The 21,950-nt window shown below is 49.6% G+C and overlaps 1 protein-coding gene across 1 annotated transcript; it reads left to right on the top strand.

Annotated features, from left to right (window-relative positions):
• Positions 1-50: 50 nt before the first annotated feature.
• Positions 51-21,821, top strand: ATP6V1D (ATPase H+ transporting V1 subunit D). The gene is made up of 9 exons (XM_007662760.2): positions 51-161; positions 10,552-10,669; positions 12,135-12,214; positions 14,501-14,568; positions 15,565-15,609; positions 16,278-16,381; positions 18,165-18,231; positions 19,666-19,744; positions 21,164-21,821. The coding sequence occupies exons 1-9, from the start codon at positions 121-123 to the stop codon at positions 21,303-21,305; spliced, it is 744 nt and encodes a 247-aa protein (XP_007660950.1). The 5' UTR covers positions 51-120; the 3' UTR covers positions 21,306-21,821.
• Positions 21,822-21,950: the final 129 nt, after the last annotated feature.

Genomic DNA, 21,950 nt, shown 5'->3' with positions numbered 1-21,950 from the left:
CAAGGGGGCGCGGTCACGTGGCGCCGGCCGGCTGACGGGCTCCCTCTGAGGCGGCGGCGGCGGCGGGCGCCGAGTCGCGACAGGCCCGCGTCGCGACAGGCCCGCGTCGCCACCGCCGGGATGTCGGGGAAGGACCGGATCGAGATCTTCCCTTCGCGGATGTGAGTCCCGGCCTCGAAAAAGGCCGCGCGGCCTAGTGGTTAGAGCCCGCGCCTGGGGCGGGGTCATTCAGTCGTTCAATCATTCATTCATTCGTATTGCCGGAGCGCCTACTAGGTGCAGAGCACTGTACTAAGCGCTAGGAAGGGACACATCGGCAACAGATAGAGACAGTAATCATGTTGGTATTTGTTAAGCGCTTACTAGGGGCAGAGCACTGTTCTCAGCGCTGGGGGAGATGCAGGGTCATCGGGTGGTCCCACTTGAGGCTCACAGTTAATCCCCATTTTATTAATAATAATAATAATGTTGGTATTTGTTAAGCGCTTACTAGGTGCAGAGCACTGTTCTAAGCGCTGGGGGAGATGCAGGGTCATCAGGTTGTCCCATGGGAGGCTCACAGTTAATCCCCATTTTATTAATAATAATAATAATAATGTTGGTATTTGTTAAGCACTTACTCTGTGCAGAGCACTGTTCTAAGCGCTGGGGGAGATGCAGGGTCATCAGGTGGTCCCACGGGAGGCTCACAGTCTTAATCCCCATTTTATTAATAATAATAATAATAATAATAATGTTGGTATTTGTTAAGCACTTATTATGTGCAGAGCACTGTTCTAAGCGCTGGGGGAGATGCAGGGTCATCGGGTTGTCCCACTTGAGGCTCACAGTTAATTCCTATTTTATTAATAATAATAATGTTGGTATTTGTTAAGCGCTTATTATGTGCAGAGCACTGTTCTAGGAGCTGGGGGAGACACAGGGTCATCAGGCGGTCCCACATGAGGCTCACAGTTAATCCCCATTTTATTAATAATAATAATAATAATGTTGGTATTTGTTAAGCACTTACTCTGTGCAGAGCACTGTTCTAAGCGCTGGGGGAGATGCAGGGTCATCGGGTTGTCCCACGTGAGGCTCACAGTTAATCCCCATTTTATTATTAATAATAATAATAATGTTGGTATTTGTTAAGCGCTTACTGTGTGCCGAGCACTGTTCTAAGCGCTGGGGGAGATACAGGGTCATCAGGTTGTCCCCCGTGGGGCTCACGGTTAATCCCCATTTTACAGATGAGGGAACTGAGGCCCAGAGAAGTGAAGTGACTTGCCCACAGTTGCACAGCTGACAAGTGGCAGAGAGTCGTTACTGTGTGCAAAGCACTGTACTGAGCACCTGGGAGAGTACAGTACAACAGCAGATGCATTCCTGCCCTCAACGAGCTCACAGTCTACAGGATCTCCCCTAGCACTTAGTATTTTATTACAGCATTTAAGTGCTTAACTATGTACCAGGCACTGTAATAATAATAATAATAATGTTGGTATTTGTTAAGCGCTTACTATTTGCAGAGCACTGTTCTAAGCGCTGGGGGAGATACAGGGTAATCAGGTTGTCCCACTTGAGGCTCACAGTTAATCCCCATTTTACAGATGAGGTAACTGAGGCACAGAGAAGTTAAGTGACTGGCCCACGGTCGCACAGCTGACGACTGGCAGAGCTGGGATTCGAACCCATGACCCCTGGCTCCCAAGCCCGGGCTCTTTCCACTGAGCCACTTAGTATAGCATCTGGCCCATAGTCTAGTCGAGTTGTTTCACAGTAAGAGCTTAATATAAATATCTATATAATAATTACGGGATTTGTTAAGTGCTTACTATGTACCAAGCCCTGTTCTATGCGCTGGGGTAGATGGATGGTAATCAGGTGATCCCATGTGGGGCTCACAGTCTTAATTCCCTTTTTACAGATGAGGCAACTGAGCCACAGAGAAGTGAAGTGATTTGTCCAAGGTCACACGGCAGACATATGGTGGAGCCTGGATTAGAACCCAGGACCCCTGGCTCCCCAGCCCGGCTCTTGCCGCTAAGTCATGCGCTTATAAAGCCCCCCATCTTCCAGGTCCAGGGGATCCAGCGGTTCCTTTCTCAGGAAGGCCGGCTCGAGTGTGCCCGAGCCCCCAGATCCCGGGGGTTGCCCAAGTTTATGAGGCTCTCTTAGGCAGCCCCTCGGTCTGCACCCCAAATGTAGGGGAGATGGGACGGTCTGGAAAGATATGATTTCTAAAAGTTCGTGTTGAGTCGATCAGTGAGTGGCATTTATTGAGCACTTACTGGGTGCAGAGGACTGTACTAAGCATTTGGGAGAGTCCACTTGTCATTTGTGGGCTCCTCAAAGACAGGGATTTTTGACTTTTACTCCACGTTATTAATGAATGACGATCTGGTTAGACTCTCTTCTTCCGTTTGATCATAGGTGGAATAATAAAAACCGGATACTGAAGTTTTTGTGCCTGAGCGCAGAGTCATTTGCGGGTTTTTGCACACCCCCCTCCCCCCCCATTAAACCCAAAATCAGTTCGGTGAGGGCAAGCCTATATTCCCCCCTTCCAAACTTTTTCAATCATTAGGGGATCTCTTTGGGGGACTAATGCCCTATTTGGCTGCAGGGGTTACCCACGTTTGCAAGAGAATTTGGGTAAATTGGGAAAATGGAGCTAAATTGGTCCTTTAACTCATATGTAAGATTGCTACTGAATTAGGGTCATTTAACAGGTATGCCCTTGACCTTCAGATTGCGTTTTAATGTTCCTTCATAGAGCCAAATGCATTTGAACTTCCTTTACGGGGGAAATGCCCATGGAAACTGTTGCATGGGCTTGCTTTCTCGATCAAGTAATTTAATCTCGGAGCATTATTACATTTTCCAGGATCGGGCAGCAGACACTTTGTCATATAGTCAGATGTTTTTGAAGTAGCTGGAAACAAGACTGTAATCACAGCTGAACAGTGGGATTTTTAGAAGTAACTTGGGCTGCCCAGAGACATAGGGGAGAGCTGCCTTTGAAGGTCAGCGGGGTCTACTGGAAATAACACAGGACCGGTAGCCCCCTTGGCCACAACTGTTTTGTAGCCTTGGGCAAACCACTTAACCTCTCTGTGCCTCATCTGTAAAAATAGGAATGAACTGTTTATTCTCCCTTCCCCCATTTTAGACCGTGGGACAGAGACTGTGTCCTTTCTGAACGCTCTTCGGCTTAGCGCAGTAAGCACTTAATAATAAATACCGTTGTTGTTGTTATAATTATTTAGATCTAGACCCTTAGGCCGTTCTACAGAGTTGCGCCCGTCAAGCTTGTGAAGAGTGGCTGCTCTGTTGCGTAGACTCCTCAGATTTGTTAAGCATGTCCTGGCATTGCTCTGCACATAGTAAGCGCTCAATAAATACTATTGACTGAATTGCTGATTTTGGTGCTTTCAGTCAGTTGTCAGGAAAAGCAACAGATGGAAGTGGATAGAGGAAGCATCTCGGAATGAATCTGGCTCATTTTAGGGATAATGTCAAATATGCTTAGAAAAGCCGTCCTTAGATTATATTATGTATATTTTCAGCTAGCAGTTCTGTCATGAGAACCTGCTTACTTGCCTGCTTTGACATATTTGCCCTCCAGGAGGGGACTGAGAATTTGTCACTTTTCATGTTGTAAACCCACCGAGGGTTATGCTACCCAGCAGAGATTCATCTCCAGACTAATAAAATAAATCTTCCGAGTCAGAATTTCAGGCCCCAGGCTCCCACAGATTTCCTTGTGTAGGCTTCAGTTTCCCAGCACGGTGTCAGTGTCGCACTCTCCCTGCTGTTCTCTTGGTGAAATATCACCAGCCAGATAGGCTTTTCTCTTCCCAAGACCCATTAGGAAGCCCTCCGTGAACTCGTCAGAGGAATTAACTGATTTCTTCACCAAACTACAAGCCTTTACCCCCAAACTTAGAGCTTAACTCTTAGGAAAGCTAGTCAGCATCATTTCTAGCGTCACGGTAGTCCCAGGCAATAGAAAGTTAAGTAATCTGTTGAAGCGGTTCCGCCTTTCTTGATGGTAAACAGGGTATTGTGTTGAATATACACACTCAGCCCAGGCGCTCCTGCTCAAGCTGGAAACAGAACTAGCTCTAGATGGTTACACCTGGGGCGGCTTAGTCTTTTCAGGGTTGGGAGCTGGCCCGTAGTCAGGTGGTCTTATTAAAAATGCAAATAGATTTTTTTCTTATATAGACACCCCCCCCCCCAGCTCTTCTCTACACACACATTTTCATACCCTACCCCCGAAACTTTTGTATGTATCCACTTTTTTTCCACTTCTTCCTTCTGTAAGCTATTTCATGTCCCCTGCTGAACTGTAAGTTTTTGACGATCTCGAGATCGTGTCTCGTAACTCTCCCAGGCACTTAGCATAGTGCTTTGCACACAGTAAGTTCTCAGTTAAGTACTATTGATTGATTGTAGAATAGAAGAGAACAATCTCTTGTGCCTTTCACTTTTTCTCGGGAAGTCTGGGGTTCAGCCGTTTTCCCAAGATCAAGTGAAACACCATACCGATCCATTCAGCCTAGAATTTGGGGTCCAGTTAAGTCAGTCAGTCATTTATTAAGTGCTTGCTGTGTGCAGAGCGCTTTACTAAGCGCTTGAGAGAATATAAGAGAGTTGGCAGACGCATTCCCAGCCCACAGTGAGCTTACATTCTAAATATATCAGGAAAGATGCTTGGTGTGTCTCAGCCCCTGTATTTGCAAATGCTTAACTTTCATCAAGGATTCACCACCTCGAACTTTCAAACATTCCTATTGTATTTGCCTGGTAATCTCTTCTCCTAGATTTATCCAAATTATCTTTGAACCCATTGAGATTTTTTGTCTGCACAATTGCCTCTGATAATGAATTCCAAATATTTATCACTTGCTGTATTTTCCTTCTGTTTTTTTTTTTTTAATTTTTAGGTTTGTTTGAGCCTATTACCTTGAAGCTTCAGCGGTTTGGCCCCTAATCATGATCTTGTGACATTTGGCGAACAACAAGTCTTTGTTGGCCTTGCGCACACCCTTCATGATTTCATAGGCTTCAGTAATGTCCCCTTTTGTCTTTCCAGACTGAAGAGTCCTACGCTTTCTGGAGTGTTTTGATAGGAAGCTCGCTCCACAAGCTTGATCATTGAAGTTACCTTTCTCGTTACCTTTTCCAGCTCTGTTATGTCTTTCCCAAAATGCAGTGACCCTGAAAACTGCACAGCGTATTTGAAATGTAACTGTATCCTGGTTGATATATATCTACATGTAGACGCACACATACACAAACAGACACCCATATAGATATCTATCAGAACCTCCGTTAAATTAAATTTTGTAACACATCCAGCATTTTGCGGGAACAGTCACTGATCGACTCCTAAATGTTTCCTAGGATGTGACAGCTCAGAGCTCTTTATCTTGAAGGGTAGTTTGGGTTAATTTTCCTTGGATTCATTTCCTTGCTTCTGAATGCCCACTCATTAAGCTTTTCCTAGGCCTTCTGGCAGTTTGTGCTCAAGAGCAAGCCATTTTACCATCAAGAAGAGCTTAATGTCAATTTGAAACTTGAAAATGTCACTCTGCACTCTGTCTTCCAGATCATTTATAAAAATATTTGTCAGCCTTAACACTAAGCTCTTGGAAATTTAACTACTTCAATCAGTGGCATTTATTGAGTGTTTACTGTGTGCAGAGTACTGTACTAAACACTTGGGAGAGTACAATATAACAATATAATATTCCCTGCCCCTAATGAGCTGACAGTCTAGAGGGGAGGCAGACGGTAACATGAAGCGGCATGATGTTGTGGGTAGAACACGGGCCTGGGAGTCAGAAGGCCGTGGGTTCTAATCCCGGCTCCGCCACCTGTCTGCTGTGTGATCTTGGGCAAGTCATTTCACTTCTGGGCTTCAGTTACCCCATCTGTAAAATGGGGATTGAGATTGTGAGCCCCACGCGGAACTGTGTCCAACCCAGTTTGCTTGTATCCATCCCAGTGCTTAGTACAGTGCCTGGCACATAGTAAGCACTTAACAAATACCATAATAATAAATCGGTTACAGGTGTGTAACATAAATGCCCTGGGGCCAGAGAGGTGGTGAATAAAGGGAGCAAATCGGCAACGCAGAAGGGAGAGGGGGAAAAGGAAATGAGGGCTTAGGGAAGTCTTCTTGGAGGAGATAGGCTTTCAGTAAGGAGGGGAGAGTAATTGTCAGATATGAAGAGGGGAAGGCGTTCCACACCAGAGGAAGGACGTGGGCAAGAGGTTGGCAGTGAGATTGAGGTATAGTGAGTCGGCATCAGAGGAGCGAAGTTTACAGGCTAAGTTATAGTAGGAGAGCAGCGAGGTGAGGAAGGAGCGGGCAAGGTGATGGATCGCTTTAAAGCCGATGGCGAGGAGTTTCTGTTTGTTGCAGAGGTGGACGGGCAACTACTGGACGTTCTTGAGGAATGGGGAAACATGAACTAAACGTTTTTGCAGAAAAATGATCTGGGCAGCAGAGTGAAGTATGGCCTGGAGTGGGAAGAAACCCGAAGCAGAGAGGTCAGCATGGAGGCTGATCACACTAATCGGGGGGGTAGGATAAGTGCTTAGATTAATGTGATAGCAGTTTGGACAGAGAGGAAAAGGTGGATTTTAGAAATGTTGTGAAGGCTGAACGGACAGGACTTGGAGACAGATTGAATATGTGGACTGAATAAGAGAGATAAAGCCAAGGGTACAGACTGGTGAGGCAGGAAAGATGGTGACACCGTCTATTGTGATAGGAAAATCAAGGAGAGGACAGAGTTTGGGTGGGAAGATAAGGAGTTCTGTTTTGGACATGTTAAGTTACACATCTTTAATAATAATGGTATTTTATCTTTATTCTACATAGCTTTATTATATTTGTTAGCCTGTTTTCCATTCGTGGTAGAATATTCCTCTAGTCTCATGATTTCTCCATTTTTTAAGAAGTCTTTGGTGTGGGACTTTGTCAAAGACCTCTTGAGGATCTAAATATTTAAGTGTACCCTGGCTTCCAAACAACCACAATACATTAAACCCAAATCAGTCGATCCATTGTATTGTGTGCAGAGCAGTGTTCTTGGGAGAGTACAGTATAACACAGTTGGTAGACACTTTCCCCTGCCCACAGTGAGCTTATAGTGTAGAGGGGGAGACAGACTTTAATATAAATAAAGAAATTAAAGATTACATAAGCGCTGTACGTACGTAAGAGCCTTAGCTGTCTTTGGCCAAAATGAAAGAAACCAATTCATCCGCTTCCCTCTCTCCTACTTCCCATTTTTGAACTGCTTTCAGTGGGGCATTTGATGAACTTAAAGAGTCCCTTTGGAGAGTCTCTGCTGTCTGTTTTCCGCTCCTAAATACTTCTGGGCTAAAGGACCCCTGGTCTCTGAGTTGGTGAAAGCTACCGAGAAGCAGCCTGGCCTAGTGGATAGATCCCGGGCCTGGCAGTCAGAAGGACCTGGGTTCTAATCCCAGCTCTCCCACTTGTCTGCTGTGTGACCTTGGGCCAGTCACTTCACTTCTCTGGGCCTCAGTTCCCTCATTTATAAAATGGGGATTAACACTCAGAGCCCCATGTGGGACAGGGACTGTGTCCAACCCCATTTGCTTGTATCTGTCCCAGCGCTTAGTACACTACCTGGCACACAGTAAGAGCTTAACAAATACCACAGTTATTATTATCATTATCATTACCACTTCTCAGTGACTCCAAGTTGACAGAGAACAATGAGAGGGACTGAGATTTCCCGGGGCAGAAATCTGACCCCCTACAGTTTGTGGCGAGAAAGTGGGGCAAGAATTCAGGGACTTTTGGGGTCCCAGCTGGGATCCCTGCTAATATTTTTCTGCCCTCTCTCTGCCGAAAACGGCAGAGGTGACTCCTGGCTTGCGCGGAGATTGTGCAAGTCCCCAGTTTAAAAAAACTTTACTGGAGGGTGGGTAGGGTGGAGAGGGGGCTGAGGAGACGAGGTGGCACAGGATTGAGAAAGACCCCAAGAATGGTGTAGGGAAAGGGACGAGGCAAGGGGGTTGGCGTAGAATGGTCTGTAGTGGACTTTGTACTTTTGAATTTTCCTGTGAGGACTGGGTCAGAAACAGGAAACTCACAAATTTCATTTCTCTGTGGGAAAATGCGTCTGTCACAATGCGTCGACATTTATGAGGCACATATTGCATATAGATCCTGAGGTTTAACTCTACTATGGTCATTAATTCCCCATTGTCCATCTAGTCCAGCACAAGGCATGATTTTCCCTTCTCATTTCCTCCAAAGAATGTGCTGTTCGGTGTTTGTTGATCCTAACATTAAGAACAGAAACGCTGCACTTCAGTCACGTAGGCCATAAATGGGCCCTGCCTAGTATAGGGCTCTGTACACAGTTAAGTGCTTAATAAATACTCTTACAACTAATTTGAAGGGTTCATCTATATATCCATTCGATTATGTGTCTTGCTTTTATTATACTCTCCCATGCACTTAATTCAGGGCTTGGCACTCACAGACACTAAATAAATGCCGGGGATTGGTAGTGTGATCTCTGGACCTCTTATTAGTAGAATTTATATTGGCAATCTGCCAGGCATTTGTAATATGTTGTATGCTCTGGTCAGGAGTCCCACCATTTGCCCTCTAAATTCCTTCAAAGCTGCTCCGGTGATTTGCTTGTGTCTACTCTATTAATTTGGTCTACGGTACTCCATGTCCTACTATTTTGATCCAGTTTGAGAGGTGGAAACTCCCTAATACCTTCCCGTTTTTAAGAAAAAAAAAAAAGAACTTCTGTGGTGTCACTTATTCCCTAGTTGACTTCCTAGTTTTGAAAAATATTTAATTAGCCTTAGTGTCCCTTGTGGAGGTTCTTGTTAAACTCCTTTTCAGCTAATCTGCCTCATTCATTCAGTCATATTTATTGAGTGCTTACTGTGTGCAGAGCAATGTACTAAGAGCTTGGGAGAGTACAGTACAACCGCGGTGCTTAGAACAGTGCTTTGCACATTGTAAGCGCTTAACAAATATCTTTATTATTATTATAAACAGACATTCATTCATTCAGTCGTATTTATTGAGCCCTTACTGTGTGCTTAGAACAGTGCTTAGTAATAATGGCATTTGTTGAGCACTTACTATGTGCCAGACACTGTAGTAAGCGATGGGGTGGATACAAGCCAACTGAGTTGGACGAAGTCCCTGTCCCATGGGGCTCACAGTATCAATCTCTATTTTACAGATGAGGTAACTGAGGCAGACAAGTGAAGTGTCCTGCCCAAGGTCACAAAGCAGACAAGTGATGGAGCCAGGATTAGAACCCATGACCTTCTGACTCCCAGGCCCGGGCTCTAGCCACTAGGCCATGCTATTTCCCTGCTCACAGTGAGTGTACAGTCTTCACAAGAATTTGGCTTAGTGCTACAGCAAAGTTTTGGGATTTAAAAAAAAATTTTTTTTTCACCTTTTTACATATGGGAAAATTCTTACTATGTGTCAAGCACTGTTCTAAGCCCTGGGGGAGATACAAGTTAATCAGACCGAATACGATTCCAGTCCCACATGGGACTCCATAGTCTAAGTAGGAGGGAGAACAGGTTGTGAACCTCCATTTTGCAGTGGAAGAAACTGAGGCACAGAAAAGTGAAGTGACTTGCCCACGGTCACGCAGCGGGCAAGTGGCGGAGTTGGCGTGAGAACCCAAGGCCTTTGGCTCTCGGGACCCGTGCTTTATCCGCTAGGCTGCAATCTGTGGAACAATAAATTATGATTATTAAGATCCTAGTTGTCTCATTAACCAACATTCCCGTTTCAGAAGACAGCATGACCCAGTGGAAGGAGCACAGGCCCTGGGTTCTAATTCCTGCTCTGCCACTTGTTTTCGTGTGACTGTGGGCAAGTCACTTCTGGGCCTTGGTTTCCTCATCTGTAAAATGGGGATTAAATCCTACTTCCTCCTACTTAGATTGTGGGACGGCGACTGTGTCCAACCTGATTATCTCGTCTCTGCCTCAGCGCTTAGTTCAGTGCTTGGCATATAATAAGCACATAACGAGGACCATAATTAGAATTAGATGAGCAATTCCTGTTGATTGATTCATTCAGTCATATTTGAGCGCTTACTCTGTGCAGAGCACTGTACTAAGCACTTGGAAGAGTACAAAATAACAATAAATAGACACATTCCCTTCCCACAACGATCCCAGATACCCAAAGATAGATTTTCCAACAGTAAAACCTGGGTTCCCTCAAGGTGTATAGGACTGTACTAAACCCCTTAGTAGAACAGTGGGACCACAGAATAATAATAATTATAATGGTATTTGTTAAGCGCTCACAGGGTGTGGGGCACTGTACTAAGCGCTGAGCTCTGTACTAAGCGCACGTTGTCTCAGTTTTTAGCTGTGAGGGCAAAAGTCAGTGCTAAGGCAAGTGTTTCAGTGGAGAATGCACAGCCGGGTTAAAGCTTCTGGAGGGAAATGTTTGAACCTCTTCACGTGCCTTTTAGGTGACAGAGAGAAATGTCTAATTCTTGATTTCTTCCCTAGGGCCCAGACAATCATGAAGGCTCGCTTGAAAGGAGCCCAGACTGGTCGCAACCTTCTGAAGAAAAAGTCGGACGCTTTGACTCTTCGATTTCGGCAGATCCTGAAGAAGATTATTGAGGTTGGAGTCGGCCTCTTCCTTGCCGATGGTGTCTGGGTAGAAGAGCGGATGATTTCATTGGTGTCGGTGCCGGTCCCCTCCCGGGGCGCCGGCTGCATGGGAGTTTTGTAGATTTGTATCCTATCTGATTATCTTGTCTCTCCCCCAGTGCTTAGGGCAGTGCTCGGCAGAGTAAGCATTGAACAGATATCGTAATAGTAGAATGCCGTCGCCGTGCTGAAATTGTCAATACTTAACCTTTCGTCTCAGGTCCGACAGCGTTTTGGCAGGGTGGGCTGGTTCTCCTGTTCCTTGGAGCCGAAGGGGGCTGGAAGTGGAGCCAAACTGGCGCCTTGTGTTCGGATCCCCAGCGGGTGGTGCGGAGGCCCCTTTGTGCCTGCAGGTGGCTGGGAATTTGGCCTGGCAGTTTGTCAGGGGCTCAGCTAGGGGCTCCGGTGGGTGCTCTCTGGTGCTGAATCCTGAGCCTTCTACAACCCCCGTTTGGCGGGATGGGGGGATGTCAGGGTCATGGCTCATCACCAGGCCCCAGAACTAGCCAGGGGTTTTGACTGCCATCACTGAAGGCCAGAGGGGCTGCCACTGCTGCCTTCTCTCTCTCCTCCTCCCCCTCCCCCTCTTTCCCCCTGCTCCTCCTTTCTGCTCCTATTCCTGCTCCTATTCCTGCTCCCTCCTTCTCCCCCCTCCTCTTCCTTCTGCCTCCCCTTCTTCCTCGTCTTCCTTCTCCCTCTTCCTCCCCCTCCTCTTTCTTCCCCTCCTCCTTCTAACGGGGTGGGGGGCAAAAGGCGGAGCCGCCCATCTGGGTTCGTCATCAGATTCTCTATGAAGTCCAGGGATGGGGCACTCTAGTTACGCCTCCCTTCCTGCCGGGAAAACTAAGGGATGAAGCCAGTGGTGCCACCCCATATGCCAAGCCCAGAGTGGCCATGGCCCCTAGGGTCCCACCCCCTCAAACTTCCTGCCACATTGTCCCCTCCTCTTCAGTCAGTTGTTCCAGACTAGCTCTCTGGGTCTTTTGCTTCTACACCCGTTCAATTTTGTTTTTTCCTTGGATCGTTTCACTGCTAGTTAGCAGCTCTAGAGGATGGAGAGGGTAAAGGAGGAGATAAAGCACTGCATTTGTGCTACTTTGGGTCATGGGCTAGGTGGAAGAATAGGTGGGAAATTGGTTAATAGTGAGTCATTTAAGCCATTCTCCCTTTTCTTTTCGTTATTGTGGAGGGTGTGTAAGTGACCGATTTGTAAACCTCACAGTATTTCCGAAGATCCAAACCAAACCTGTTAAACAGCGCACTAAAACAATGGAAATTAAATGGGAAATAAGTCTTTTGGCCGTGTCGATTCCCAGTAAATATTTGAGCCGATCTGGGGTGCCTAGCTCCAAAGCTGTCACCTTCACGGGACGTCGAAAGAGGACGAGGTGCGGGGAACATAAAGTCTCTCCTTTTCTTGATGCCCTTCTCCGTAGACCAAGATGCTCATGGGCGAGGTAATGCGAGAAGCTGCCTTCTCACTTGCCGAGGCCAAGTTCACAGCCGGGGACTTCAGGTGAGACAGACAATTCCGTCAGAATTACCGGTCCTAATAATAATAATTATGGTATTTGTTAAGCGCATACTATCAACTACTGTTCCGAGTGCTGGGATAGTCCCTGTCCCATATAGGCCTCACTCCATTAACCCCCATTTTACAGGTGAGGGAACTGAGACACAGAGAAGCAAAGTGACTTGCCCAAGGTCACACAGCAGACAGGTGGTGAAGCTGGGATTGGAACTCATGACCTTCTGACTCCCAGGCTCGTAGCTCTATCCACTAGGCCATGCCGCTTCCTAACCAGTCCACTGCCCTCCGGACAGAGAGCCCGAACATCAGGCTCAGCCCTAGAGATGGCTACTGGTCTCAGCAGGGACCTCCCGAGGCCTGCTTAATTGAAGCAGTCAATCGTATTTATTGAGCGCTTACTGCGTGTAGAGCACTGTACTAAGCACTTAGGAGAGTACACTATAACAATCAACAGACTCATTGCCTGCCCACAGTGGGCAAGAGACTGTGTCACTCAGCATTCTCTTGCCTGCATGTGAAGGTGAAACGGTCACCAAAAAAAAGTTGGGATTGTTAAATTGTGATTTATGGGGCCCTGCTGGCCCAGTCAGGTGATTGCTAGCTCTTAGGTCTTGGATTCCCTTCCTATATTGGTATGGCTCTTCCCCACTATCAGTCAGTCAATCAGTGGAATATATTGAGTACTCATTGTGTACAGAGCACCGTACTAAGCTCTTCGGAGAGTACAGTTCAACAGAGTTGGTAGACATCAAGCTTGCAGACTAGAGGGGGAGACAGGCATTAATATAAATAAATTATGGATACGTACATAAATGCCGTGGAGCTGAAGGTGGGGTGAATACCAAGCGCCCAAAGGGTACGGATCCAAGCGCATAGATGACGCAGAAGGGAGGAGTCGGGGAAAGAGGGCCTAACCGAGGAAGATGTCATGTCTTCAATGCAGCCTTCTTGGACCCCTTGGTGTGAAAGGGGGATTTGACGGTTCTCCTCTAGACTGTAAGCTTCTTGAGGGCAGGAATGGTGTCTTCCAATTTTTTTTTTTGATATCGTACTTCCCCAAGCACTTAGTACAATGTTCTGCTCCCAGTAAGTGCTCAAATACCGTTGATTTAGCAAACCACTCCCAGTGACCCATGGTTTGGTTCGGGGTGGGGAAGCAGTTTAAGGAATGAAACTATCCCATTCCCCTCCCTGGACCGGCGTGATCCCGCCCCGGGCCTTGCTCCGGCAGCTTGTGCGGGTTCCTATGTCACCCCTGGGGATGGCCTACGGAAGTCTTCAAGTGTCATTGAACCTCGGGACTAGTGACCCTAGCAGAGTAACTGCTTGCTTCCAAATTTGGACTTAAGCTCCCTAGGAAAGAAAAACAAGAAGAGCTTCAGTGGAGGAAGGTCAATCGTTCGGTCAACCTGTAGTATTTATTGAGCGCCTACCGTGAACGCAGCACTATACTGAGCACTTGGGAGAGAACAATACAACAGAGTTGGCAGACACGTCCCCTGCCAACAAAGAGTATAGTCTAGAGTGGAATCACAGATTCCCTCGTCTTGCCCGAAGGGTCCGAGAAGATGCATCAAAGACACAAGAGCCAGAGCAAGGGAGCAGTGAGGTACTTGTTCGATTTGCCTGCCGTCGATCAGATTTTGGAGGGAGGGAGCGGCGTACGGGGAGGCGGAATCAAACGTTTTCCATCCGATTCCTGGAAGCGGAGAAGCTGGCTTCAGAGGCCTAGGAAGCAGTACCCATCCCAGACATGTCTGCTGAGGGTGGGAAGCGCACTAGACATTTCCCGAGCATTTATGTCTCAATGCCAGATTCCTTTTGTGGGGGTAATTCTCACATGCAGCACTCTGGCCTCCATGCTGGGCAATCCTGGAGAAGCACAGTGGCCTAGTGGTTAGACCCCTGGCCTGGGAGTCAGAAGGACCTGGGTTTGAATCCCAGTTCTGCCACTTGTTCTGCTGAGTGATCGTGGGCAAGTGACTTCACTTCTCTGTGCCTCGGTTACCTCATCTGTAAATTGGGGATTAAGACCTTGATGCCATGTCCAACCTGAGTAGCTTGTACCTACCCCAGCGCTTAGTACAGGGCCTGGCACTTAGTAAGCACTTAACAAATACCAAAATTATTATTATCTGTCTATCCTCAAAGTTCTTCTTGGTGGCTGCTCGATTCTGACAAATCTCTTGATTTAAGAGCTGGAGCGAGAGTGGATTACTGAAGATTTTGCTTCTCTAAGTGAGGCCATGACTGTGTTCTCTTCTTTTGCAGTACCACAGTCATTCAGAATGTGAACAAAGCTCAAGTGAAGATCAGAGCAAAGAAAGATAACGTGGCTGGTAACTCTTCTTACCTCTTCTATAGACACAAAAAACATTATTCCGTGAGTCCCCCTGGAAAGGTTTAGGAATATTCCAGGGATGGCTACAGGTCCTGAATTTTTTACATTTGGGACCATTATATTTGTAAGTCTTTGTTCTTTGTAAGTCCACTTATCTGTTTTTCCCACATTTAACTTTTAACGGCAACCTATGCCATCTTCTCTACCAGAGATATTTGCCTGGTAGCGAGAAAGAGAGATTTGTGAAGGCAGGATTTCACTGAGGCGAGACCAGTTTTTTGGGGGCGTTTTCTGTTTGTTTTCTAAATGGTACTTGTTAAGCGCTTACTACGTGCCAGGCACTGTACTAAGCCGTTGGGATATGTATAAGGTAATCAAGTTGGACGCAGTCCCTGTCCCACATGAGGCTCATTGTCTTAAATTGGAGGAAAGATTAAATCCCTGTTTTACAGATGAGGCAGCTGAAGTACGGAGAAGTTAAATGACAGGCCCAAGGCCACAAGCAGACAAGTGGCGGAGCTGAGATTAGAAAACGCAGTCCCTCTGACTCCCAGGCCTGTACTCTTTCCAATAATGATGATTATGGTATTTATTTAGCGCTTACTATGTGCCAAGCACTGTTCTAAGCACTGGGATAGATACAAGGAATTCAGGTTGTCCCATGTGGGGCGCTCAGTCTCAATCCCCATTTTACAGATGAGATAACTGAGGCCCAGAGAAGTTAAGCCCAAGGTAACAGAGCAGACAAGTGGCGGAGCTGGGATTAGAACCCATGACCCTCTGCCTCCCAGGCCTGGGCTCTATCCACTGTGTCATGCTGCTTCTCAATAAGCCACACTGCTTCCCTGTTTCACAGATAAACTTTCTCAGAAGTGATTTTTAAGGTACAGAAAACCTCATCGTTTCAAGATTTTTTAACAAAATTGCCACTTTGGTTTGTGAAATGAGCCAGATGTATCTGTGGGAAAGTAACCAAACTTCTCATGTTGGACAGGTGTCACCCTGCCGGTGTTCGAACACTATCAAGAAGGAGGGGATAGTAAGTACTACATGATCCTCTTCTCTCGTGCTTCTAGAAGCTTTCAGTACTAAACCTTCGTTTCTTCTCCCACCCCCTCTGTGTCTCCCTCGCCCTTGGATCTGCACCCTTTATTCACCCCTCCTTTAGCCCCAAAGCATTTCTGTATATTCCCGGAATGTATTTATTTATATTCATGTCTGTCGGGGATCCCCCTCTCGACTGTAAATTCGTCGTAGGCAGTTGTCTACCAATTCGGTTATATTTTGATCTCCAAGCGCTCCACGCTACTGTACTCAGTAAATTTGATTAATCGATTGCAGAGCACTCTCCTTAGCGCTTGGGAGAGGACAGTAGAGTTGATGGGCACGATCCCGGCCCTCGAGGGGCTTTCAGTCCGAATAAATGATTCAGAAACAGCGTTTGCCCACTTCCTGTCAGTCGGTTCCCAGAAAGGCACGGGCAGCTGTTCCACGTCGCGCAAGTGCATTCTCAGCGGCCCTTCCCCCCAGAATAATCGTTGGGCCTTCCCTTTTGGAAGCGCTTTGGGTAAGGGCGGGTCTCGGCCTGTCTGGGACTCCCAGTTCTGGGCTGCTCCGTCTGGGCTGTTCCGTTCCCCGGAATTGAACTGAGGTGGGGCGAGTTGTTCTTACCTAGTGGCAAGAATGTTGTCTGACTGGTCCTTTCAGGTTACGAGTTGACCGGTTTGGCCAGAGGCGGGGAGCAGCTGGCTAAATTGAAGAGGAACTATGCCAAAGCTGTGGAGCTGCTGGTCGAACTGGCCTCGCTGCAGGTAAGTTGGAAGCAAAGCCTGGAGCTGCCTCGTAGCCGGACTGGTCACTGAATGGCTGGAAATTTTTTTTTAGGGTATTTGCTAAGCGCCTACTATGTGCCGGGCAGTGTTCTAAACACTGGGTAGATACAAGGTAGTCAGCTTGGACCCAATCCCTGTCCCCTGTGGGGCTCACAGTCTTAATCCCCATTTTCCAGATGAGTTAACTGAGCCCCAGGAAGGTGAAGCGACTTGCCCAAGGCCACCCAGCAGATAATTGGCAGAGCTGGGATGAGAACCCAGGTCCTCCTGACTCCCAGTCCCCTGCTCTATCCACTAGGCTATGTTGCTTTTTGGTGTTTTTCCCTGGTGCTTGTCTTGGTCACCTGAGCAGACTGATCTGCAGATTCCTCCCTGACCCTTCTGTTCCACGACTCCTGCTGTTGTGTTTGGAGGCTAGGATAGGCTACAGTCTGGGACCAGGTCGGGCTGGACGGAGGTAGTTGCCTGCAGACCCTCAGGCCCCCAGAGCTCCCGTTTTCCGGGTGAGGCCCCTCACACGGCAGCTGGGAGGCTACTGACTCTGAAAGCCTCCTGGAAGTAGCCCCAGCTCAACCACCAGCCACTTCTGCCCGGCCGGGGCAGGCCAGGGCGGGCCGGGCGCCTGCTTGCCGGCCCGTGATCCGGTGTTCCCCAGCCCCGCCACCCACTTTCACCTCCCACCTCCTGTTCCCCGGGCCTCTTCTGCTTAAAAAGTGAGAGAAGGTGAGCGACAGCACGCGGAGAGGATGCCGAGCTATGGCTGATCCTTGGAGCCTCTATTTAAGGTACTTGTTAAGCGCTTACTGTGTGCCAAGCACTCTTCTGAGCGCTGGGGCAGATACGAGATAATCGGGCTGGACACAGTCTGCGTCTCTTATGTGGCGAACAGTCACTGTGGGTCAGTGGAAAGAGCACGGACTTGGGAGTCAGAGGTCGTGGGTTCTAATCCCGGCTCCGCCAACTTGGTAGCTGTGTGACTTTGAGCAAGTCACTTCACTTCTCTGTGCCTCAGTTACCTCATCTGGAAAATGGGGATTAAGACTGTGAGCCCCAGCTGGGACAACCTAATAACCTTGTATCTCCCCCAGCACTTAGAACAGGGCTTCGCACATAGTAAGCACATAACAAACACCATTATTATTAGACCGTGAGCTCGTCGTTTCGACTGTGAGCCTGTCGTTGGGCAGGGATTGTCTCTCTCTGTTGCCGAATTGTCCATTCCAAGCGCTCGGTACAGTGCTCTGCACATAGTAAGCGCTCAATAAATGCTATCGAATGAATATTAATAATCCCCGTTTTTTCAGGTGAGGAGACTAAGATATGGAGAAGTGAAGTGACTTGCCCAAGGTCACACAGCAGACAAGTGGCAGAAGAGGATTAGAATCCCAGTCCTTGTGACTCCCCAGGCCTGTGTTCTATCCACTAGACCACGCTGCTCCTGCTCCGTCTGCTTTTAGGTTCCCTTCGGGACTGGCCTCGTGGTGAAAACCTTTGCCGACTGTTCTGCTCACCCTTGCTAAGTTCAGGATCCGAGCCCCCTGCCCCGCGCCCCCCTCCACTTGTGGTGGGCGAGATTCTATCTGGGCAGGCCGTCGCAGCTCCTAGAATTCCCTTGGGGGCTCGGAGTTCCTCATTTTGAGGAGCCTGAGAAGCTGCAGGTTGGTCTTCGGGACCTAACGCCTCAGGTTCTGTTCTGCAGGACCTATGGGCCAGTTGGTTGGGTTTCTTTGTACATTCGCTGCTCGCCTTTCTTTGATTGCAGACTTCGTTTGTGACGCTGGATGAAGCCATTAAAATCACCAACAGGCGTGTCAATGCCATCGAACATGGTGAGTGTGAGCTAGATGCCCGTGGGACATCCCGGGACCCCGGGGCCTTGTCCTGTTTCCCAGTGGGAGCATGGAATAGGGAGATGGACATTTCTTTCCTCCTTCAGGGATCCCTCTTCATAATAATAATTATGGTACTTAGTAAGGACTTACTATGGGCCAAGTACTATTCTAAGCGCTGGGGTAGATACAGGTTCACCTTATAGTTGTTCTGCTCCTCGGGCTTTTCTAAACAGCATGGCATAGTGGATAGAGCATGAGTCAAAAGGTTCTAATCCTGGCTCTGCCACTCTGTCTGCTGCATGACCTTGGGCAAGTCACTTCTCCGGGCCTCAGTTACCTCATCTGCAAAATGGGGATGGAGACTGTGAGCCCCACACGGGGCGGGGACTGGGTCCAACCCGATTCGCTCGTTTCCCCCCCAGTGCCGAGTACAATGCCCGGCACATAGTAAGCGCGTAACAGATACCATAGTCATTATTCGAAATGATTCCCCGGAGCGCCACACGTGGGATCTGGTCCGGACGGGCCTCCGGCTTTCTGCACAAGCTGAACGGTCCTTTCCCACTTCCTCATTTGTCCTTTCAGGCCTGTCCTTGGCCACCATCTTTACTCCCTTTACTTAGCGCCCATCATACGGGATAGCTTTTGTTGTTCCATACCCCACTTTGCCCCAGGAGATTAGTCTTCCCTTCCAGTGATCCTTGCACGGCCAGGAGAGAACCGGCATCGGCCCCGTTGGGAAATGGTGAAAGTGAGGTGCGGGAGTCCCAGATGATGAGTCAGGACTCGGCCCGGGAGAGTTGAATCCGAAGCTCCGTTCTGGTTCCCAGCTGCTGGACCCACAGAGGGAGGGGGCCCGAGAAGCCCGGCGGGTGGAGGCCTGGGCTCGGCGCCATTGTCTCCGAGGCTCTGGCCCCTCTGCCACTGGTTTGGGCCCATCCCCCCTGCCGGGAGCACTGTTTCCGGCAGATTCCGAGCCTTCCGGGAAGCAGGTGCTGCAGCGGCGTCCCAGCCAGCGTGCTTTAGCCAACTTCGGTTCCGTAATGGTAGAACCATCTGGGTGACGGCCCTCCGGAGAGGCTTCACTTTAAAGCAGCAAACCGGGCAGCTTTGTAGAATTGAAGCCACTGGGGCGGTGAACGGGTCAGAGTTCGGGGTGCCCAGAGGCCCCCGGGCGAGGGACAGTGACCGGCCAAAGAGGAGGCACCCGTCGTTCACTTGGCTGTGGTTGGTGGTCCGTGACGGTGGCACTTGACGCCACCTCCGTCCGTGTCAGGCGGGTGAGCTTCTCCCGTGGCGTGATGGGCTCTGCTGCAAGGAGCAAGTTATGACAGTGGCCGTGGACGGTCATCCGTGGGCCAGGGCGGGGCCGTCGGAGGCGCCCATGACGCCTCACCTTGCGAGCGGCAGTGACTTTTTCTCTCGTCCTAGTGATCATCCCCCGGATCGAGCGCACCCTCTCCTACATCATCACCGAGCTGGATGAGAGAGAGCGTGAGGAATTCTACAGGTGAGCCACGGTGTCACCCAGGGTATACCGAGGGCGGCGGGACTGGGACCCGGCCGTCGGGTCGCACGAGCCGCCGGTCCCGTCGGCCGACGTGATGCTGGCGTCCTGCCTCCGGCGGTTGCGTTCGGCCGCCCCCGCCGCTCACTGCTCCCAGGGTGGGACAGGAGGAAACTCAGCCGCTTGGGCCCCGATAGCCCCCGTCCCTCCGTGTCACCGGGCGGGCTGGGGAGACGGAGTGGTGACGGCCCTGGCGCCACAGGTTCGTTCAGTCCTTCATCCGGTTGGATTTACAGAGCGCTTACTGGGTGCAGAGCACGGTACCAAGCGCTTGGGAAAGTGAAGTATAACAATGGAGAGGCAGGATGCTTGCTCACTTCAGGCAGCTGCTTTGAGAGGGAGCTGGAGCGGTCTTCCAGGATGGAGATTCTCTCTCCATTTTTTTTTAACCTGCCCTAGACCCGGTCTAAAAGGGAAACAGTGGTGGTGGGCAAAGAGTGAAAAACAGAACTCAGGTGAATGCCAGAAACTGAATTTCAGAGGAGGGAGCCCGCCGCGGAGATAATAATAATAATAATAATGTTGGTATTTGTTAAGCGCTTACTATGTGCCGAGCACTGTTCTAAGCGCTGGGGTAGACACAGGGGAATCAGGTTGTCCCCCGTGGGGCTCACAGTCTTAATCCCCATTTTACAGATGAGGGAACTGAGGCACAGAGAAGTTAAGTGACTTGCCCACAGTCACACAGCTGACAAGTGGCAGAGCTGGGATTTGAACTCATGAGCCCTGACTCCAAAGCCCGTGCTCTTTCCACTGAGCCACGCTGCTTCTCAAATTTGGAGATCCAAATCCAAGGTTGGAGGAGGGGGATGTGACGACTGTAAGCTTGCAGTCGCTACCGGCCCATCCCCGGGAAATGAAATGGAGCTTCAGAGCCAAAGGGCTTCTTGGACTATCGACCCGAGAGGGAGCCAGAGCGCTAGAACATAGAATACAACGCTTCTAATCCCTTTGGGAGAAATCTGGGACCGGAGCTGCTCCTGATCATTCCTAAATCCCTTGGGACAGCATGGCCTGTCATTCTCCTTTAGTGGGCGGACCGTACTCCCTCCCCTCCCCTCAACCCCAACCAACCCGAGGGGGCCGCGACGGTCCCGGGAGGCCAGCCCCACCCGGACGGCTCGAGCTCGGGCCGGTTCAGCCCGGCCCTCGGCCCAGAGGTGCGAGGGCCAACGCGGACCTGAAAGGGCTCCGGCGCAGAGATCCTTGCGGACACAAGCTTTCGCTGATCCTCAGTGTGCACGGGGGGAGCGGGTGACCTGTGGTCCACGGGGACGGGCTGGAACAGCAAAGCAAGGGGCTGCAGAAGCGATCTCCCCTGGAACCCGTGAGCAGCTTCTAAGGAAACTCCTTCCTCTACAGGTTAAAGAAAATCCAGGAGAAGAAGAAGATCCTCAAAGAGAAAACAGAGAAGGAGCTGGAGCTACGGAAAGCAGCGGGAGAGGTGTTGGAGGCTGCCAACCTCCTGGCCGAAGAGAGGGACGAGGATCTCCTATTCGAGTAGCCCCCCCCCCCCCCCCGCCCCTCCGGAAGCCCGGCACGGTGGTTCCGGGACACGTGGTGTCCGGCCTTCGTCCATAATGTTGTTTTGTGTCAGCCCAGCCCAGTGGCGTATTTTCCCCGGAGTTGAGTTTCCGTGATTCGGTTTCGGTCCGTGGTCCCCCGTTACACGGGACGTGCCCAGCCCGCGGCCCCGTCTAGCTGCCGTATATCCACTGTACTCCCTTCTTCGTACGTGCCAAGATCGACGCCGGCCTCCAAACGCGTCGGGGAAGGAATCCTCTGACCCTGTAGCTTAACTCCCCCCCACCACCCCCGCCACCCGCAGAGTCGGGAAGCGGGTGGAGGGGCCCGTCGCCCGCTTTTGGCGTCGGAGCGCTCCGGTCCCCGGGCTCGTGTGAATAGCACTCTGTTTTTCTTGCATGTCCACTCTCAGTCCTGGGAAAGAAGGTCTTCCTGGCCACGGGAGTGATCCGCCTAGTTCCCCCAGTGTAAACAGAGTAAAAGAATGTTCACCTGACTTTGGCCTCGGTGGTGGTGGTACGGTTGGTTCAGCACAGATTTTCCTCGTTTGTGTGGAAGGACGAGCTGACCATTTCCCGGGCCGTCGGGCCGGCCATTTCCCGGGCCGTCGATGGGGATCGAGGGG

The sequence above is a fragment of the Ornithorhynchus anatinus genome, chromosome 1, assembly GCF_004115215.2.
Source record: "Ornithorhynchus anatinus isolate Pmale09 chromosome 1, mOrnAna1.pri.v4, whole genome shotgun sequence".
In the NCBI taxonomy this organism is placed as follows: Eukaryota; Metazoa; Chordata; class Mammalia; order Monotremata; family Ornithorhynchidae; genus Ornithorhynchus; species Ornithorhynchus anatinus.
The sequence above is the reverse complement of the archived record's forward strand: the minus strand, read 5'-3'. Positions and strand labels throughout refer to the sequence as shown.